Genomic DNA, 15,778 nt, shown 5'->3' with positions numbered 1-15,778 from the left:
AACTTTGCCGGATGAATTTTTGTGCCCGTGCGCCTAGTGTCCCGTGCAGTGGATGGCACTTACCCCGTTGTGGAGAGATTTTGCACCACGCTAATCCCGTGATGTGCATACCTTCGCTACAGCTTACACTGGGAATCCCTTTTCACTTACGAAAAAGGACACTTTGGTTTTGTTTTACTTTTCAAATCCTTTGTGACACCATCCAGTGCCACTTTTGTAGGTGGTTTTGTTGGCTTTTCAGGCGCTAACGAAATGTCCTTCCTGGTGGGAGCTTTTTGTACATTGCGCTTTAGAGCTTTGGTGAAGGTGTCAAATAGATACATTTCAATTTGTTGTACTACTGATACATTTATTTATTTCTGCTGCTGAATCGTAACGCGTACAGCTCTTTCATCTTGTTTCGTGTATTGCAACATCCGTCCTGCTGTGTTTGTAACTACCTGTGAGACGGACTTCACGTATTGCTTCCAGTCAAAGGCTCTTAATTTTTATTTAGTAAAACAATATGTTCGTCCAAAGGACTAAAGGAACACACGCCTCAACCGATTGTTTCGATAGGAATCTTCTGGCTGTAATTATTCACTGTCACCCAAACCATGGTTAGGTGCGTCCGTCTACGTAAATTTAGATATGCGAAGGAGTATGCTTCTGTTCCGTGCGTCATAGACCTTTTAAGTAGGGTTACATAATAAGAAGATTGTACAATAAGAACAACCTTCTGAAAGCGTCGGGCCCATACCCCTAATACCTAGAAGAATATTTGTAGATGTACGAGCTCTACGTCATTAACTGTTCTTCTATTTCATTAAAATTATTGTTGTCCTTAAGGAATTTTTTTAGAAGAGTCGTTTATATTCATCTAAACAGTATCTGAACCGATTCATGAATCCTTAGATCAGTTGCAGATCAAGTCCTTTGGAGACCTTAAGCAGAATGGAGACTCATAGGGTATGATTCGTTACGCTTGGATGACTCATGGACTTTAGAGGATTCATGAATCTTTGGAATGGCGAATCAGTTTAAATTAAAACACAAAATCACTAATTAAAACCATCATTAATCATAATTTTTAATTTTTTATTTAAAAACACTATGTTACTCCCACGAGAGAAGTTTGTTCCTGTGAAGTAGTTCCCAGTTGCGGGGAGCATAAAATTAAAAGCAAAAACGTACAGTCACACAGCAACATACTCCCGTATCAAATTATGCTAACTTAATCACGTTTCCGCCATCTCATCTGATTGATGAGCAAACGCATTTAATGGGCCGGCCCAAATTTTCACCTGCGGGTGGAGGAGGGTGGCCATATGGGTTTTGTTGTGTGGGTGATTGCTGCTATAAATCTTGTTTGTTTCGCGATGAGCAGATAACGTAATTAGCGGCCGTATGTTTATGATAAATGTGTATCCGCCGCCTAATCGCCCATCAGCTGTACGCTTTGCCCGGAAGCATATATTTTTGGAAGGGCGAAGCATAATGGGAACCATCTGTTCTGACGAGCGGAAAACATAAAGTCGTTCGTTTCACGCAGGCTTTACGTAGGTGTACGCCTACATCAGGTGGAAATATAATTCCCAATGTTAATGATAGTGAGCATACAAGTCATGCAAGTGTTAAGATACATCCTTTATTTGCGTACACTCAAGCGAGATAGTGAATGGAGGGTGGGTATATATATATAGTGGGTTGACGTGGATCTTAAAATGGTCATAATTTAACAAAGCTTAGAATGATAGTAAACATACCTGACCTTCGCCGAAATAGCAACAGGAACAGCACCCTTTTCGTGCCGCCGAAAGGAAGGCCATTAATTAGGCATACGCCGAGGTATTGGCTGTTTGCAGTGCCCATCGATAGCAGCACGTGTTCTTGTTGTAAGAATTGTTTACTGCTTCCTTTCAGAAAAGTATCAATTCCACATCGTAATGTGATATTTGTTATTTGCCATTCTAATGGGACAAAAAACGAAAAAGCTAATAAATTGTGTTTAATTAGTTAAATTCTTGGAAAGCGCTCACACACACACACAGTCTTTACTTAAGACCCTTTACTTTAATGCATTCCGGTACACAACTTCGGCCACACTTCACCCGAACACGGTTTGGTTGTCTGCTTGCTGCTAGCATGTTCAGAAATAATTATTGTTTGCGTTTGCGAACGGGAGCTTTTGCGCGTATGTGGCGAGATTGCATGCGGAAGCTACACGCAGCACCGAACGGGTGAGATGCGCTCTCGCGTACAAAACACCTGGCGTCTCCATCGAAGGAGGCCGTTGGTTGGTTGGGTTGGAAATAAAAACTTTATCCCGCACACAAACGCACACATACATACACGTTCACAGCAGCGCACACTCTCGTGCATGGTGCGATGTGTTGCATCTTGAAAGCCATGGAAAGTTAATTCAACTACAGGAGAACGTCGGCAAGAACGGGATTGTGACCAAAAATGGTTGGAGGTTAAACGCCGCCTTGTGTGCATATCCATCAAACTTGGAAAACTCTGAAGAAGACAGTATGCCGTCCGTGAGTTGTGTGTGCTGCCTTTTGCCTTTCATTTTTACCGGCACAATCAAATCATGCCACGAATTGAGTTGATTTTCTTTTCCTCTTCTGTATGCAACATAAACTTTCTTCAAATAAAGTTTATGACGTTTGATGAAAAGCTTTTGTGTGACATCGATGTATGTGTGTGTGTGTGGGGGGGGGGGTTTGAGTGGCAATGTAATGTAAAATGGTGGTGTGGTATGCTTACATGTATGTTGTACAGCGTTTTGCACTGGCAAGAACATTTGTCTTGCGGCGGAAACACCGAAAAGGGCAACGGGATGATCTATCCATCCCTGTGAGCGATAGAGCTAATATTATGTTTTGCCTTCCTGTGTCAATATTGAACCCGACTGCCGCACTCGTAACGAGCGATTCGGTTTGGATAAGCATTTTCGGTTCGCGTGTTAAGCGTTAACCCCGCACCACGTGTTTTCGGTTGTAAATTTTAATGTCCTTCAGCCAGCCCCAGCCAGACAACTCAATTTCAATCCGTTTATTTATTTTTCTCTTCATTTGTTCTCTTCCATCTGACAGATCCGATCGTGCGATGCGTAACCCGATCGAGGAGGGTAAGGTAAAGTCGTTCAGCAGAAGCAAAGGCCACGGTTTCATCACTCCAACTGCCGGCGGTGACGACATCTTTGTGCACATTTCCGAGTGAGTGTTTTTTCCCCCCTCGTTGGTTCCCATTGTCGTGTGTTTCTGTTTTAGCTGAAGGCAAACCTCGGTTTTTACAATAACCGCTTTGATCCGTTTTGATTTTCGTTCGCATATTATTCGCTGCGTGTAGCATCGAGGGCGAGTACGTACCACTGCCCGGTGACGAGGTCAGCTATCGGCTCTGTTCGATCCCGCCAAAGTACGAGAAGGTGCAGGCAATCCACGTGCAGATAACGCACCTGACGACGGAAAAGCATTCGCGCTGGGAAACGTGCATGAGCCACGACGATGGTCACCGGCTGCATTAGGGTCGGTGGAACGAGCCGGCGCCGGATCAGCTTCACCAGCAACAGCAGTATGCCGCGAAAGGGAAGCAAGATTCACGCCGGTGGCCCGATATATCGTTCGATTTTGCGTAGGAAGGTTGCATGTAAGCGGTGGAGAGAGAGCGGATAGTATAGAAACGAGATATCGAGGTCAAAGCGGCACTTTCCATATACACATGTCATAATATGTTCAGTATTTTTTTTTGTTTGTTTATTAGATAGGGTTGAGATAGACGCTTGTTCTGGTTAGTTTCAGCGTAGTGGTGCTCCGTTGATGCACAAACACAAATAATCGATTCGGATTGCTATTGCTTGATCGGTTCCGCAAAAAAAAACCAACCACAACAGTTTAACGGTAGACCGTCATATGCGCAGAACGAAGCGTGCGGAAACTGTTGGCCGTTATGGGGTTGCACCATCTTAAAGTAGATTTCAGCAGATTGTTTACGATTAGTCTGTGTGAGGGTAGGATCGAAACGGATAGGAGGAGCTGGGACACATCTTCTAAATGGTTCATGTTCGTGGGGCACGGTGTTGCCGTGATGGGATGGGAACTCTGGGAACTGCTCTGGACGCGCGCGCGCGCGCAAACAGGAAGGTTTTAATTAATATGTGTAAACGTTGGCCCGCAAATGACGGCACAGGACACTAAGCAAGCGACGGTAAAAGGTGCACGGAGCAGAGAACGTGGCAAAAGCAACAAAGTCAAGAGGGATTAGCCGCAAGGATAAATCGTTGCAGCAGCTGTCCGTGTGGAACAGAAAAAAAGCATCACAGCCAACCCCGATGCTGGTGCGCTCTATTTTGTCCACCCGCAACCATACACCCATCCACGGAATCGGATCGGAAGGACAATGAATCGCCAGCCGGGCGGACTGATGCCCTGGGAGGGGAAAAACTTTACGCTGAAACACACGGGACGTGCACAATATACTGCTCAATGGTAGAGCGATTCCTCGCTCTTCTTATCGCTAATTGCTATCGTTGTTTTGTTTTTTTTTTACTTCTTTCCACACATTGTGTTGATTCGTTATGTGCTGTAAAGAGAAGCAGGATGAGAGAGGAAGCAAAAAAAATGAAACGCCAGAATGCTATAATTCAGGTCGGATGCTATATGTCAGGTAGGAAGAAAAACCGTCACGATTAGAGAAATAAGCTCTTGCCTGTGTGTCGGTGCTTTGGAGCAAAGGTGAAAACTGATCGGGAAGGAGAGGAAAATGGAAAAAGAAACCGTTCATTTGTTCGCTGTTTGGTGTTGAAGCCTAGAGAGGGAAAAAAATCGTTAAAAAGAAGCTAAAGATATCCGAATCCATTGTACAACGAAAATTAGAGCGGAAGCAACGCGACGAGACATAAGAAAGGCGTACACACTCACAGTGATGATGATAATTGACATTAATTCAATCGCAATCAAGCTTTATCGTCGTTCGTTTCGGGTGACAAAACCTTCTGATTGTGCAAAATCTGCAATAGTAAAACGGAACGTTTTATTGTTTGATGAAAACTGTTTTTGCATACAAAACACAAGAGCAACATAAAGAAAGGGTCAGAACCATTAAACACACTGGATAAGGTGTTGGAAAACATTCAAATTCATTCGGCTTATGGAACGATGCAGGTCACACGCACTACTTATCGCACTACAGTAACAACCATCCAGCAACACAAAATGCAAGCACCACATACATTTTGTAAGAATTTAGAGCGAGCGCGCACGCAACACGTTTAAGAGAAAATAATGCTAGACGACTGTAGACGATTGATCGAATTATGAAACGAAGCAGAACCGCACATATTATGCTAAAAAAGGGGAAAAAATGATAGGGAAGTTTGCATGAGAATTTACGGTGTGCCTATTTGTACATCTTTTTTGGAGTAATTTTTCGTCCGATGGAAAGGAAAAGAGCGCGGTTGGAAATTAGTGAGTGTGTGGCTTTACATACAATGCGCCTAAATGTAGGCAAAAGGTTTAGCAAACTACAGCATACGTTATCCTTTTCCAGTACACGTCCTCACGTTCACTAGCGTGGCCAAATCAGTGTGTATGAATGGTAATGAGTTATGCAAAAAGCTCTAAAGCAGGCTAAGGCGCAAAGCAAGGCATAATTGTTGACCAAGTAAACATTGTCCACGATCCATCCAACAAAACCGTGCATGTAACGATACGCTCGTCACAGAACAATAGGGTAGTTTGAACGCAATTGGAAAACAATCCCACGAAGGATGAATATTTAAAACGCATAAATAACAGCCAGGTGTATCCTTCTCCGAAACAGGAAGGGTAGCGAGCTTTATATTAAATAACCAAATGGCGCAACTCGCAGAGAGATGGAGAGAGGTAGTGTGGGGGTGTGTGTGTTTAAAGTGTACCACAAACAATGTCCACAAAGCTCACGTATAATCGACCTCGTAACAGTACGGGCTTGCCCTAATCTTTCGCTGTTTTACCCATTTTCGGTTAAATAATCGGATTATCCACGGATGATCGGTAATGCAAAGGCGGTTCGCTCCGTATCCGGATAATGTGCACCCACAGCGGGGAAAGGGTCAGCAAAGGTGAAAGTATGGAAGAAGATGAAAACAAAAACACACACACACACACTAATCTTACTCCATATCCAAGGTGGGGGAAAAGCACAAAAGTTAAAAATTTCTACTTACCTCATCGAAGAAGAAACGGAACGGAGATTGGCGAGTGGGATTAGGATATGAAAAATTTCGCTATTAAGCTCGTGTCAAGAGTAGCACGCAACAACAGTGATTGCGCAATGAAAGTAAATACTTATATATATATACACATACATATTATATACATATACATCCTGATAAGAAGTAAACTGCCGTAAAGCGCCTCACACCTAATGTTTCCCTCAGTACACCAATATATCCGTAGTACCGTTTTCTAGTGAAAACATTAAGCATACACGATCACGTTGTTGGCACTGTATCTGTACCATCCCCCTGTTAGGAACTCTGCGGGGTTAATGTAAACCTCCCGCAGAAAACCCCTTTGCGCATACGATGTGGACCAAATGTGGACAAAAAAAAAAGCAACAAACCAGAGCATAGAACGAAGCATTTGGTGGAATTCCCCCAAAATTTACTTTCTCGCCTTGTTTTGTTAGACCAATGCTAATCACGTTAGGGTGTGAAATGCTAATGCCGCCACCAACAAGCAAAAAAAAAAGCACCAAGCGAACAGGGCGAATAAATTTAATCCCTTGCCTCACGTACAGCATCCAATTCATCTTCTTCGGGGCAGAGGAGGCATGGCAAATGGTGAAATGATAGCACACTTCCTTTGTACGGTTGAATAAACGTAAAGAAATGTTTTTTTTTTATCGAAAATTCGATAACTTTCGCAAGGATCGCAACACGAACGTGAGCAGTAATCGTTAAAACAAGAAAATGAACTAATTTTATAATCCTTTCGGGTGTCCTTTGGCTCCCGGTAGTAGACGGTGGGAGCGATGAAATGCGCCTTCGGTTTTGCGTGGATGTGCGTTCATACATACGTGGTACGCACACCAATTCCTTCTCCGGCAGTAGTGTGTACGGTGTAGGATTCGGAAGCCCAACCCAACGGTACGGCAGATCGTTCGTGTTGAAAATTTGATCTGGGTAATTATATTTTCGCAAGCGATAAAAAAAGGTTCGATTTTGTTTCATTCGCTTTTTGCTTCGTGTGAGACTTTATCGTACAGACTCGATTCTGGACAAAAAGGGGAAAACTTGAGCTAGAATTGTTCGTATTCTTGGTTCGTCCTCAGCATCGCGCGCTAGCACGTTTATTATTATTTCCCTTTGTGTTTAGTGCGCGTTCCATTCACAATCTTGTATAAATTTAAGGTGTTTTAAAACCGTAAATCGTTGATTATGGCTCGTTAAGATTCAACGCAATCTGGAAGGAGCAATAACAAAAGGGCCAAACAGCAGAACCATTACGTAGCGATGCAGGAACGGAACAGGAAGCGCAAAGCAAGCAGTAATAAAGAAAGAACAAACAACAACACACGAAATGCCATTGAATGTTTGCTGTTAGTAGTGTTGCATTAGATGTATGAATGTTGGAACTATATACCATTTTTGTAAGTTACGTTTAAGCAAATGGGTCCGTCAATGGAACACAACACATTTCGAGCGGGGTGGAACACGAACACGTGCCACTATTCGCAACAATTACTGAATGGGGCAAAAAAAGGGGCAAAGGACTTTTCTTAAGCAGACGGAACCGAGCAGACGTGTCAGGATTGGAACGAAAATGATGCAAAGCTACCAACCACTAGAAAGAGTTGTCAATACTCGATAATATGCATACCGCATGGGTTTCAATAAACGTGTGCGCAGATCGGTACGCCAAAAATTCGTTAAATGTTTTAAAACTCGAGCCGCGTATAGTTCCATTTCGCTACCGTCCTACAAATAATGTCCGAACTAACTGGTATTCTAATACTAATTCTCGTTGCTTTTTTACAGTTTATGTTTATTTTTATGTTTCTAAGCTTTTATTATAGCTCTGTTAACAAGATGGAGGTATTTTTATGTGTTTGTAACATCTTATATATTAGTTTTATGTTGTATTTGGTTGGCAAAATGTTCACACGGCTGACTTTATTCATTTACTCTAACTGCTCTTCTGTTTAAAAATAATACTACCTAATTTAAACATTAGCTAACTGCTTTTAAAGCAACAGCTTGTACTCATATCATACCTACCGAGTAAACTAATTTGAACCGCAAATATTTGTCCAGCTCTCGTCGGCACGGTCAGCCAACGAGGGAGATGTGCTCGAATTCCCCCATACAGGGTGGAAGTTATCCTACGAAAAATCTCCCGAGGCGCACACCAGCACACTAAACGAAACAAAACAAAATCGCAACAAGACAACAGGAAAAGAAATGTTGCTCTGCGCTCTGTGCAATAAGCCGGCTTGCGGACAATACATTTATGTTATTGTTTGGCAAGGAAGAAAATGTAGCGAAAAATAATAACGACCATTCATTACGTTAAAAAACAAGCGTGTTGCACCGCTTTGTTCGGGATAATATAAAATGTTTGGTTAAAGCGTATAATATCAGTGGAGGATGCTATTATTTCTAAAACATATTCACGAACTAGCACCTTTTTTTTGGATGAAATTGTATTGTGCTTTGCTATTAAAAATTCTCATCCGGTTTGGGTAAATCATTAGTTTGGTATGAACTGCAACGAATCGTTTGTTGTTTGTGAAGAACTAAACGAACTTCCGCTCCAGGTCGCTCCACCTACATTACATTGCGTTCAATCTGCTTTACGGACAGTGCAATCTGAGTTACAAGCCGTTCAATGTACGTCCCTAAACCTACTTCAAAGATCGTTGCCCATATCAATAATTTACTAGTTACTAATTCATACTAGTTTCGTTACTACTAATTTACATTTAACGCATAATTCTCTCCACCTGTCTATATAGATAGTACAGTCTGGGGACTATTCGCAGCAACATAATTTGAACGTTTGAAGCTTGTACGTTCATTTAATAGACCTGATCGAACTGTACAGGTTTGGTTCTTGTGATCCAAATATAATTCTCATGCGATTTTAAGGGTGCCTCGTTTATTTTAAAATTTCACCTTTCCCATACGGCACTATTTTAACTTCTCGATAGTGTGCACTCAAAGCTCTGGTAGCTAACGTTGTTTCCTAAATGATGCACAAACTTGTTAATTGTGTTGTTATTTAGAATACGTCGGCTGTTGAGCCCAAATGGCGTTTAACCATCAAAATAACCTAGCCCAGCAGCGAAGCCATGTGTAGCCATGTGCCATGAAATAGCTTCAGTACTTTCGTAGGTTACACTTGGAAAGCTAGAATTCTATCGCCGTTTTTAAAAAAAGGGGAATAGTGGTTCCATATATCGGGAGCTTCACTTTCATTAATTGTAGGGCCACGAGAGTTGACAAAATGCTGACAAATTTGTCAAGTGGCAAAATCGGGTTGTCAACTACGAAAAAAAACACTATACCCGTTGCCGCGCACACAACTGTTATTAGATTCCCGATACCAAGAGAGCATCCACGGAAGAGGTAGCACCTATTACAGCAATTTTGCTCGAAAACCGCCGAAAAGTATGCAATGTTTAAGCACTAACTTTACCGTTGGTCGAGAAAAATTTCTTCGAAAACTACCAGTTTCCGAATGTATAATACCAGGAGAGCATGCACGGAAGAGGTAGCTCCTGGTACTGCGCCGTAAGGTATGCAATCCCAAGTTGTTGCATGTAAGATGTTGCATGCCAGATGTTGCGCAACATATGTCGCGCAACATATGTTGCACAACAAATGTCGCATGCCAGATGTTGTGCAACATATGTTGCGCAACATGTGTTGTGCAACATCCTGGTACTCGGCTGGTACCAGGTGTTACCTCTTAAAAACATGCTCTCCTGGTATCGGAAATCTGAAAACAGCTGGTTTGTATGAAAAGTTAGTGTATAAACATTGCATACCTTACGGCGCATTGCATTGCAAGTTGGTGTGTAAACATTGCATACCTTACGGCGCAGTACCAGGTGCTACCTCTTCCGTGGATGCTCTCCTAGTACTATACATTCGGAAACTGGTAGTTTTCGAAGAAATTTTTCACGACCAACGGGAAAGTTAGTGTTTTAACATTGCATTCCTTTCGGCGGTTTTCGAGCAAAATTGCTGTAATAGGTGCTACCTCTTCCGTGGATGCTCTCCTGGTATCGGCAATCCTGAAAAATAGCTGAAATGAAAATGAAGAGTGAAATGAAGGATGCTTTCCGTTTCATCCATCTTCCTTAAACTAGTGAACGCTCTCACGGGTTTGATAGTATGCAATGCAATAGTGATGGGCAAATTTATTCCACGCTGCAGGTTATTTCACATGCAGCGCAAATTTATTTCACCTCTTGAAAAACATGCTCTTCTGGTATCGGAAATCTGAATACAATTGTGTGCACGGTATAGTGATTTTTCGCTGTTGACCTGCTGATTTTGTCACTTGACAAATTTGTAGGATAGCCGCAATACCCAATACGTCCTTGATGATATGCCGTCTGGTCCAGGAGAATAGTTAGTTTTCTGCCTGTTTGTCGCTTTACACATGCTGATGAGTAGTGTCATGCCTGTTCTATGGAGGCGACCTTGGTTACCCATTCTCTAAGCACATCTTACGTATACCTTCGCCATCGTCACTCACTGAACACAAGCTTTCTACTGAAGAACACACTTTACGCTTTGTGTTGTAAAATTCCCAGAATGTTTTAGGTAAATATTTAGTAAATCGAACTTATTGCGAGCGGGAGTTGAAGGTGCTACCGCCGATGTGTGTGTGTGTGCGCGCTATTCGCTCCGTCATTATCTGTGTCTGTCACGTTCTCTATACACACTGTAGTTGCTTTTGAAAAGCAACCTTGATGGTATCGACGAATTGAGCCCAATTTCGGCAAAAGCGACAGCGGCGTATTTGTTTGATAAGCTGGTAAGAATTATATTCAGCTCTTTTCGTTCCCAGCCCTGCGTACATTTTGATAATAAATAGGAAGTGTGTGTCGTACAGTGAGGGCTGCTATCACTCACTGGCACTGGCAGTAATGCAGTGTTTACGGCAATGATAGTTGGTGTGTGGACAGCAGGTTGATTGTGGATTAATCGCATATTGACGGCATATTGAGCGCGCCAGCTGAGGTTTGTGGCTACAGAAACCGGTGATGGTGTTGCATGTGGTTAGTCGCGTTAGTAGTTCCAGCAATGATAAACTCTCCGATTGACAGCCTCGGAGAAGCGGTCTAAGTGTAGGGATCCAAGGCTTTTTTCTTGGAGTGTTGCAGCAATCTTAACGTTATAGCACAGTGATCTCACAATTGATGCATCGGAACCTCTTTGAGACCAAGGAAATGACTTGCTCGGATGTTTCTTTTCAGCTGAGTTCTGTCAGATGGTTCCATGCACGGTTGGGTACTGGGAGTATTCCTTGCCTCTGTTAGTGTTGATAAAGTTGAGTTTGCGTTCGTGCCGATAATATCTGAGGAGAAATATTCGTTTGCAGTGCTTACATTTACTGAATCAGCCAGACTGGGTATACTAAATGTTGTGGCTGCAACCCTAACTTTGTCTGCATTAAGCCTTCGTCGCTTTCCCTCGGTTAGTGGGATACGATGTGGCCAATTTGGTGCTTATCAATCAATAGTCATGCGTGAGTCGACCCTAACCTACCTATCCATCCTGTAAGCGATCCAAGTAGGTTCAGCGACTCCAACCAGTGGGTGTAGCGAGTTCAGATCGTATTTAGATCAAAGTAGGTTGAGTAGGTGCAATGGCAAATTTTGGATTGCAACAAATATTATCAAATCGATTCCACATTTCACTCTCTTTGTGCTACAGGAAGCCTCCGAAACTCGCTTTGAGAGTTATTTCAGAACTCGCTGACCACAAAATTGTTTGATCAGAAAAAAATCGGTCGCTTTTGAGAACCCGTCGGGAATTGCGCTGTTTTATCTTGGCTCAATTGCATGGCGGGGGTTTGTAAACAATATCGACTTGCTCAAAATAGATTATGTTTTCACTTTTGGTGGTGCCCCAATTTTTTATTGGGGAATTTTTGAAAATATTCACAGATTTTAGATGTACGTTAGGAGAGTTTATTGTTTCTTGCTGCGCTATTAGAGACACTGTTCATCGCTATACAAATTTTAGTTGGAGGCGACGCATAACGTTTCCATGGTAACATTATTTCCCACATCCATGGATCATTTTTGATTTCACATCTCTTCTTTCAACGCCTTCTATGATTCTCTCGCCAACAATATATGTTTCCATGTATACTATGGATTTACCAAATGGAAGTTTTTTACACGTATTGACGTCCACAAACGCGCTATTTAAGAATGTTTTTAATTGTTTAATTGTCAAAAAGATTTAAATTTTGGTAGGTGATACAGGGTGAATGGTTACTTGAACAAAAAACTGGTACAAAACCCTATTTGAGCCGTACCCCCGCACGCAGCACTCACTACTTCTTCTTCTATCGGCACAACAACCTTAATAGGTCTGAGCCTGCCAATTCTGGCTTTCTGTGTCTTTATTTACCAGTAGCTGAATAGTTAGTCCCGGGATGGGTCCCGGTCTAGGATGGATTTTGGTCCCGGTCCATTCCTGTGAAGACCAGCGTCGCTACCATCAAGCCACCGGGCCGTCCCAAAGCTTCCAAGTACCAAGTAAACACAGGACTCACTATCCTGATTAATACAAATCAAAGAAGACCAGAAATGGTCATTGAATCCAAGAAGATAGCAGCATGGAAAATAATGCCATGTTTTACAGCAACTAAATAAAGGTATTAAAGAAGCTGCTTTACTGGTTGATTCGCTGCAATTTTTCATGTTTTTTACTAACTGATTTGCGAGACTGTTTCAGGAGCAGTTGCTGTTGTTGTTATGCTAGGTTGTTTACTTCCCTGTTTAAATAGAGAACATTTTATCAAACCAGGTAACCAGGATTCTTGAAACGCAGAATTTTGTGGAGTCAAGACCCAACGGCTAAAACGCCATCAAATTCAAATAGGAAACTTCTTTTGAATGAAAAGCTCGGTAAAATCATAGGCAATAATCGTCAGTTCAAATCACATTAGCCAAGAGAACTAGCTTCCTTCAGCATCTTGATCATTGTAATTCACCGGAAATTTCAAATTTACGATTACAGAATTGTTGCCGTCAATGTATGTAGTTTTTACGAGACGAAAAGATTTTTGTAGGGTAAATATATTTTTTTTTGCAGAACGCCTGTGCTTCAATAAGCAATTACACAAGCACAACATCAAGAAATATTGGTCAGCTAATTCTGGACTTTTTTAACTTTATTCACCCGTAACCTGGATAGTTGTTCCTGGGAACAAGGGATTGGTCCGGATGTAATTTTGTTCCGGTCCTGTCCAATGAAGACTGGCGCCGCTACCAAATACACTACCAGGCACATCTGAAATCTAAACATGTATGTGCCTGTTACTAGAAAGGAATGACTGTAATATACTGTATGTGAGGAAAAAGTCAGAAAAAAACTTGGGTAATCTGTGGTACCTGAGCGTGGATGGCTACTCAACCTTAGACATATCCAATCAGTTGTATTTTGCTAATTGTGAAAGACATCGACTTTCGACAAAATTATGTGCGATGCCTATGAAATCTGACGCAAGAATGTTAAGAAGTGCTTAAGTGTAATTTGGAATACTTATGTTAAAATGATATATTGCATTGACCAAGATTCAGGACTAAACTACTACAATGACCAAATATCTAAAACACGACGCAAGATGTCCAGATCAGACGAATGGCTATATTAGACTGAGAGAAGAACGAAGCCGTTAAGACTCAAGTTCTGTTAAAACCTGTAATAACAACAATAACTATATGTGACTTGGAATGCTTTTCCGAATAGTTTTTTTTATGAGAGCCTAAGAGCCAAATTTTTATAAGGTTGCCCGAGATGAGAAATTTGACAATTTATTAAACTAAATGAAATAAAATTAACAACATCTACCAATTGGGAAGAAAACCTCTTTAAACATCATTGAGTTTGCATACACATCGGGGTTCTGTTGCATAGCTCTGTAACCGGGCCGATTAGCTAGTCAATGCAAAATTTGTTTATAATCATTATTAGAGAGGTTTGGCAGTTTTCCGCAGATAATATTAAAATTATGCGTAATAGAAAATTCTGAAAGAATCAAAAAGGTGTGATATACTATGAAAAGCTCAAACCAAAACTGGACCTCACATCACCAGCATGACGTTAACTAATACGATTCTAGGAGATAGCATATGTAGTTTCGAAGCTTATGGGAAAATTTGTAAAAATCTTCAGGAAACCCTTAATATCGGAAAAAAATAGTCGAAAATTTTTTCAAAAAACAGTAAATATTTAAGACCGTGAGCGACTCCGAGCAGTTTAAGATTACTAAAAGACTGCAGGTTTATGGTTTATTATAACTGGTAGACCTGTTCCTCTTTTAACTAAATACAGCTTGGAGAACAAAAAAGTTGTAGCGTTCTACTAACTTGCAGCAAAAATGCAATTCCACTTTCAATTACACATTTCGTTTTCTCTCCTCTTGTTTTGCAACCATTTTGTTATAAATATTTACCTCGCAACTATTTCCCCCGATGAGAGACCAAACACACGGTGGTACGGAACCATCTTCCAGACAGGTTCTACTACCACCAGTCATGCACTGCAAACCGCAAATCTCACGGGACAGTTACCCTACGGCGATGGCTAGGGGAAATGCATGGTCATGCTGATACCACCGTACCCGCTACAACATTGTCCGACAAAACGGAGGCACACCGCGTGTTTTGAACCGAAGAATCACGTTCCGTTTCGGTTAGGGTGTGCTTTTCCTCGTCGCTTGTTTGCTTGAGTTGCTTGAGTTGCTCTCCCGTATCATGCTGCCACAAACACTGTGAGGCACGTCCTTCGTCTGATTTTCGCTTGGTAACGCTTGGGAGGAGGGGGTCTCAGCAGCCCCAAGATGGAAACCGCAATCGCCACAAAGTAAGGGAAGGATGACGTTCGGTGCAATGATTGAAAGTAGTACGATTCGATTGGTAGAGTAAATAGGTGGTGGTGATTGAATAACAATCATTCCTGCTGCGGGGAACATTGCGGCGGTACCACAGTGGGTTGTGGGCAAACGGCGATAGACAGCTTCGTGCTGTTTGCTACTTTCGAAAGCGCATTGCATTGGGAATCATAACTTCCATGCGACCAGAGGCTTTTGAGATCGTAAGGGCACAGTCTAGCTTAAAGTAAAGTGTAGATAAAACTGTTAATTAAAACTATTATTGATTGAGAAACGTACAATTGATCTGAGCTTTAAACGCTTGAATCATTGGATAAACACTAAGATTAGTTTTATGTCAAAAATGTTATCCAAGAAACACCCGGAAGATAAGAGAAATTCAGTTTCAGACAACTTATGGCTACGTCCTCTCTATGGCGTAAACAAGCTCAGATAAGTGTTTTATAAGCTCTCAATCCTGCCCTAAACTTGCAAAGATAATAAAATTTCTTATACTTTATAGGATGTTTTACTTTAAAGGATGAACTTTTATAGGATCTTTTCATATTTCTTGCACTACAATTTCCGTAAATCACGGCCTGTAATCTCTATTTGTCTTGACTTTTCATTCATTTATTTATTATTAATCAGTCCTACATGCCGGTTAATTACAATGTGGCGTCCGG

At 41.6% G+C, this 15,778-nt stretch overlaps 1 protein-coding gene across 1 annotated transcript in view; it reads left to right on the top strand.

Moving 5' to 3' along the window:
• The window catches only part of LOC128301550 (cold shock domain-containing protein CG9705), a 33,018-nt gene extending 25,134 nt beyond the window's left edge, over positions 1-7,884 (top strand). The window contains exons 2-3 of the mRNA XM_053038099.1: positions 3,081-3,203; positions 3,337-7,884. Coding sequence (XP_052894059.1) covers positions 3,081-3,203; positions 3,337-3,514 — 301 coding nt within the window. The 3' untranslated portion in view covers positions 3,515-7,884. The remainder of the gene's footprint in view (positions 1-3,080; positions 3,204-3,336) is intronic.
• The last annotated feature ends 7,894 nt before the right edge of the window (positions 7,885-15,778 follow it).

The sequence above is a fragment of the Anopheles moucheti genome, chromosome 3, assembly GCF_943734755.1.
Source record: "Anopheles moucheti chromosome 3, idAnoMoucSN_F20_07, whole genome shotgun sequence".
Lineage (NCBI taxonomy): Eukaryota > Metazoa > Arthropoda > Insecta > Diptera > Culicidae > Anopheles > Anopheles moucheti.
This window is presented reverse-complemented; position numbering and strand designations above follow the sequence as displayed.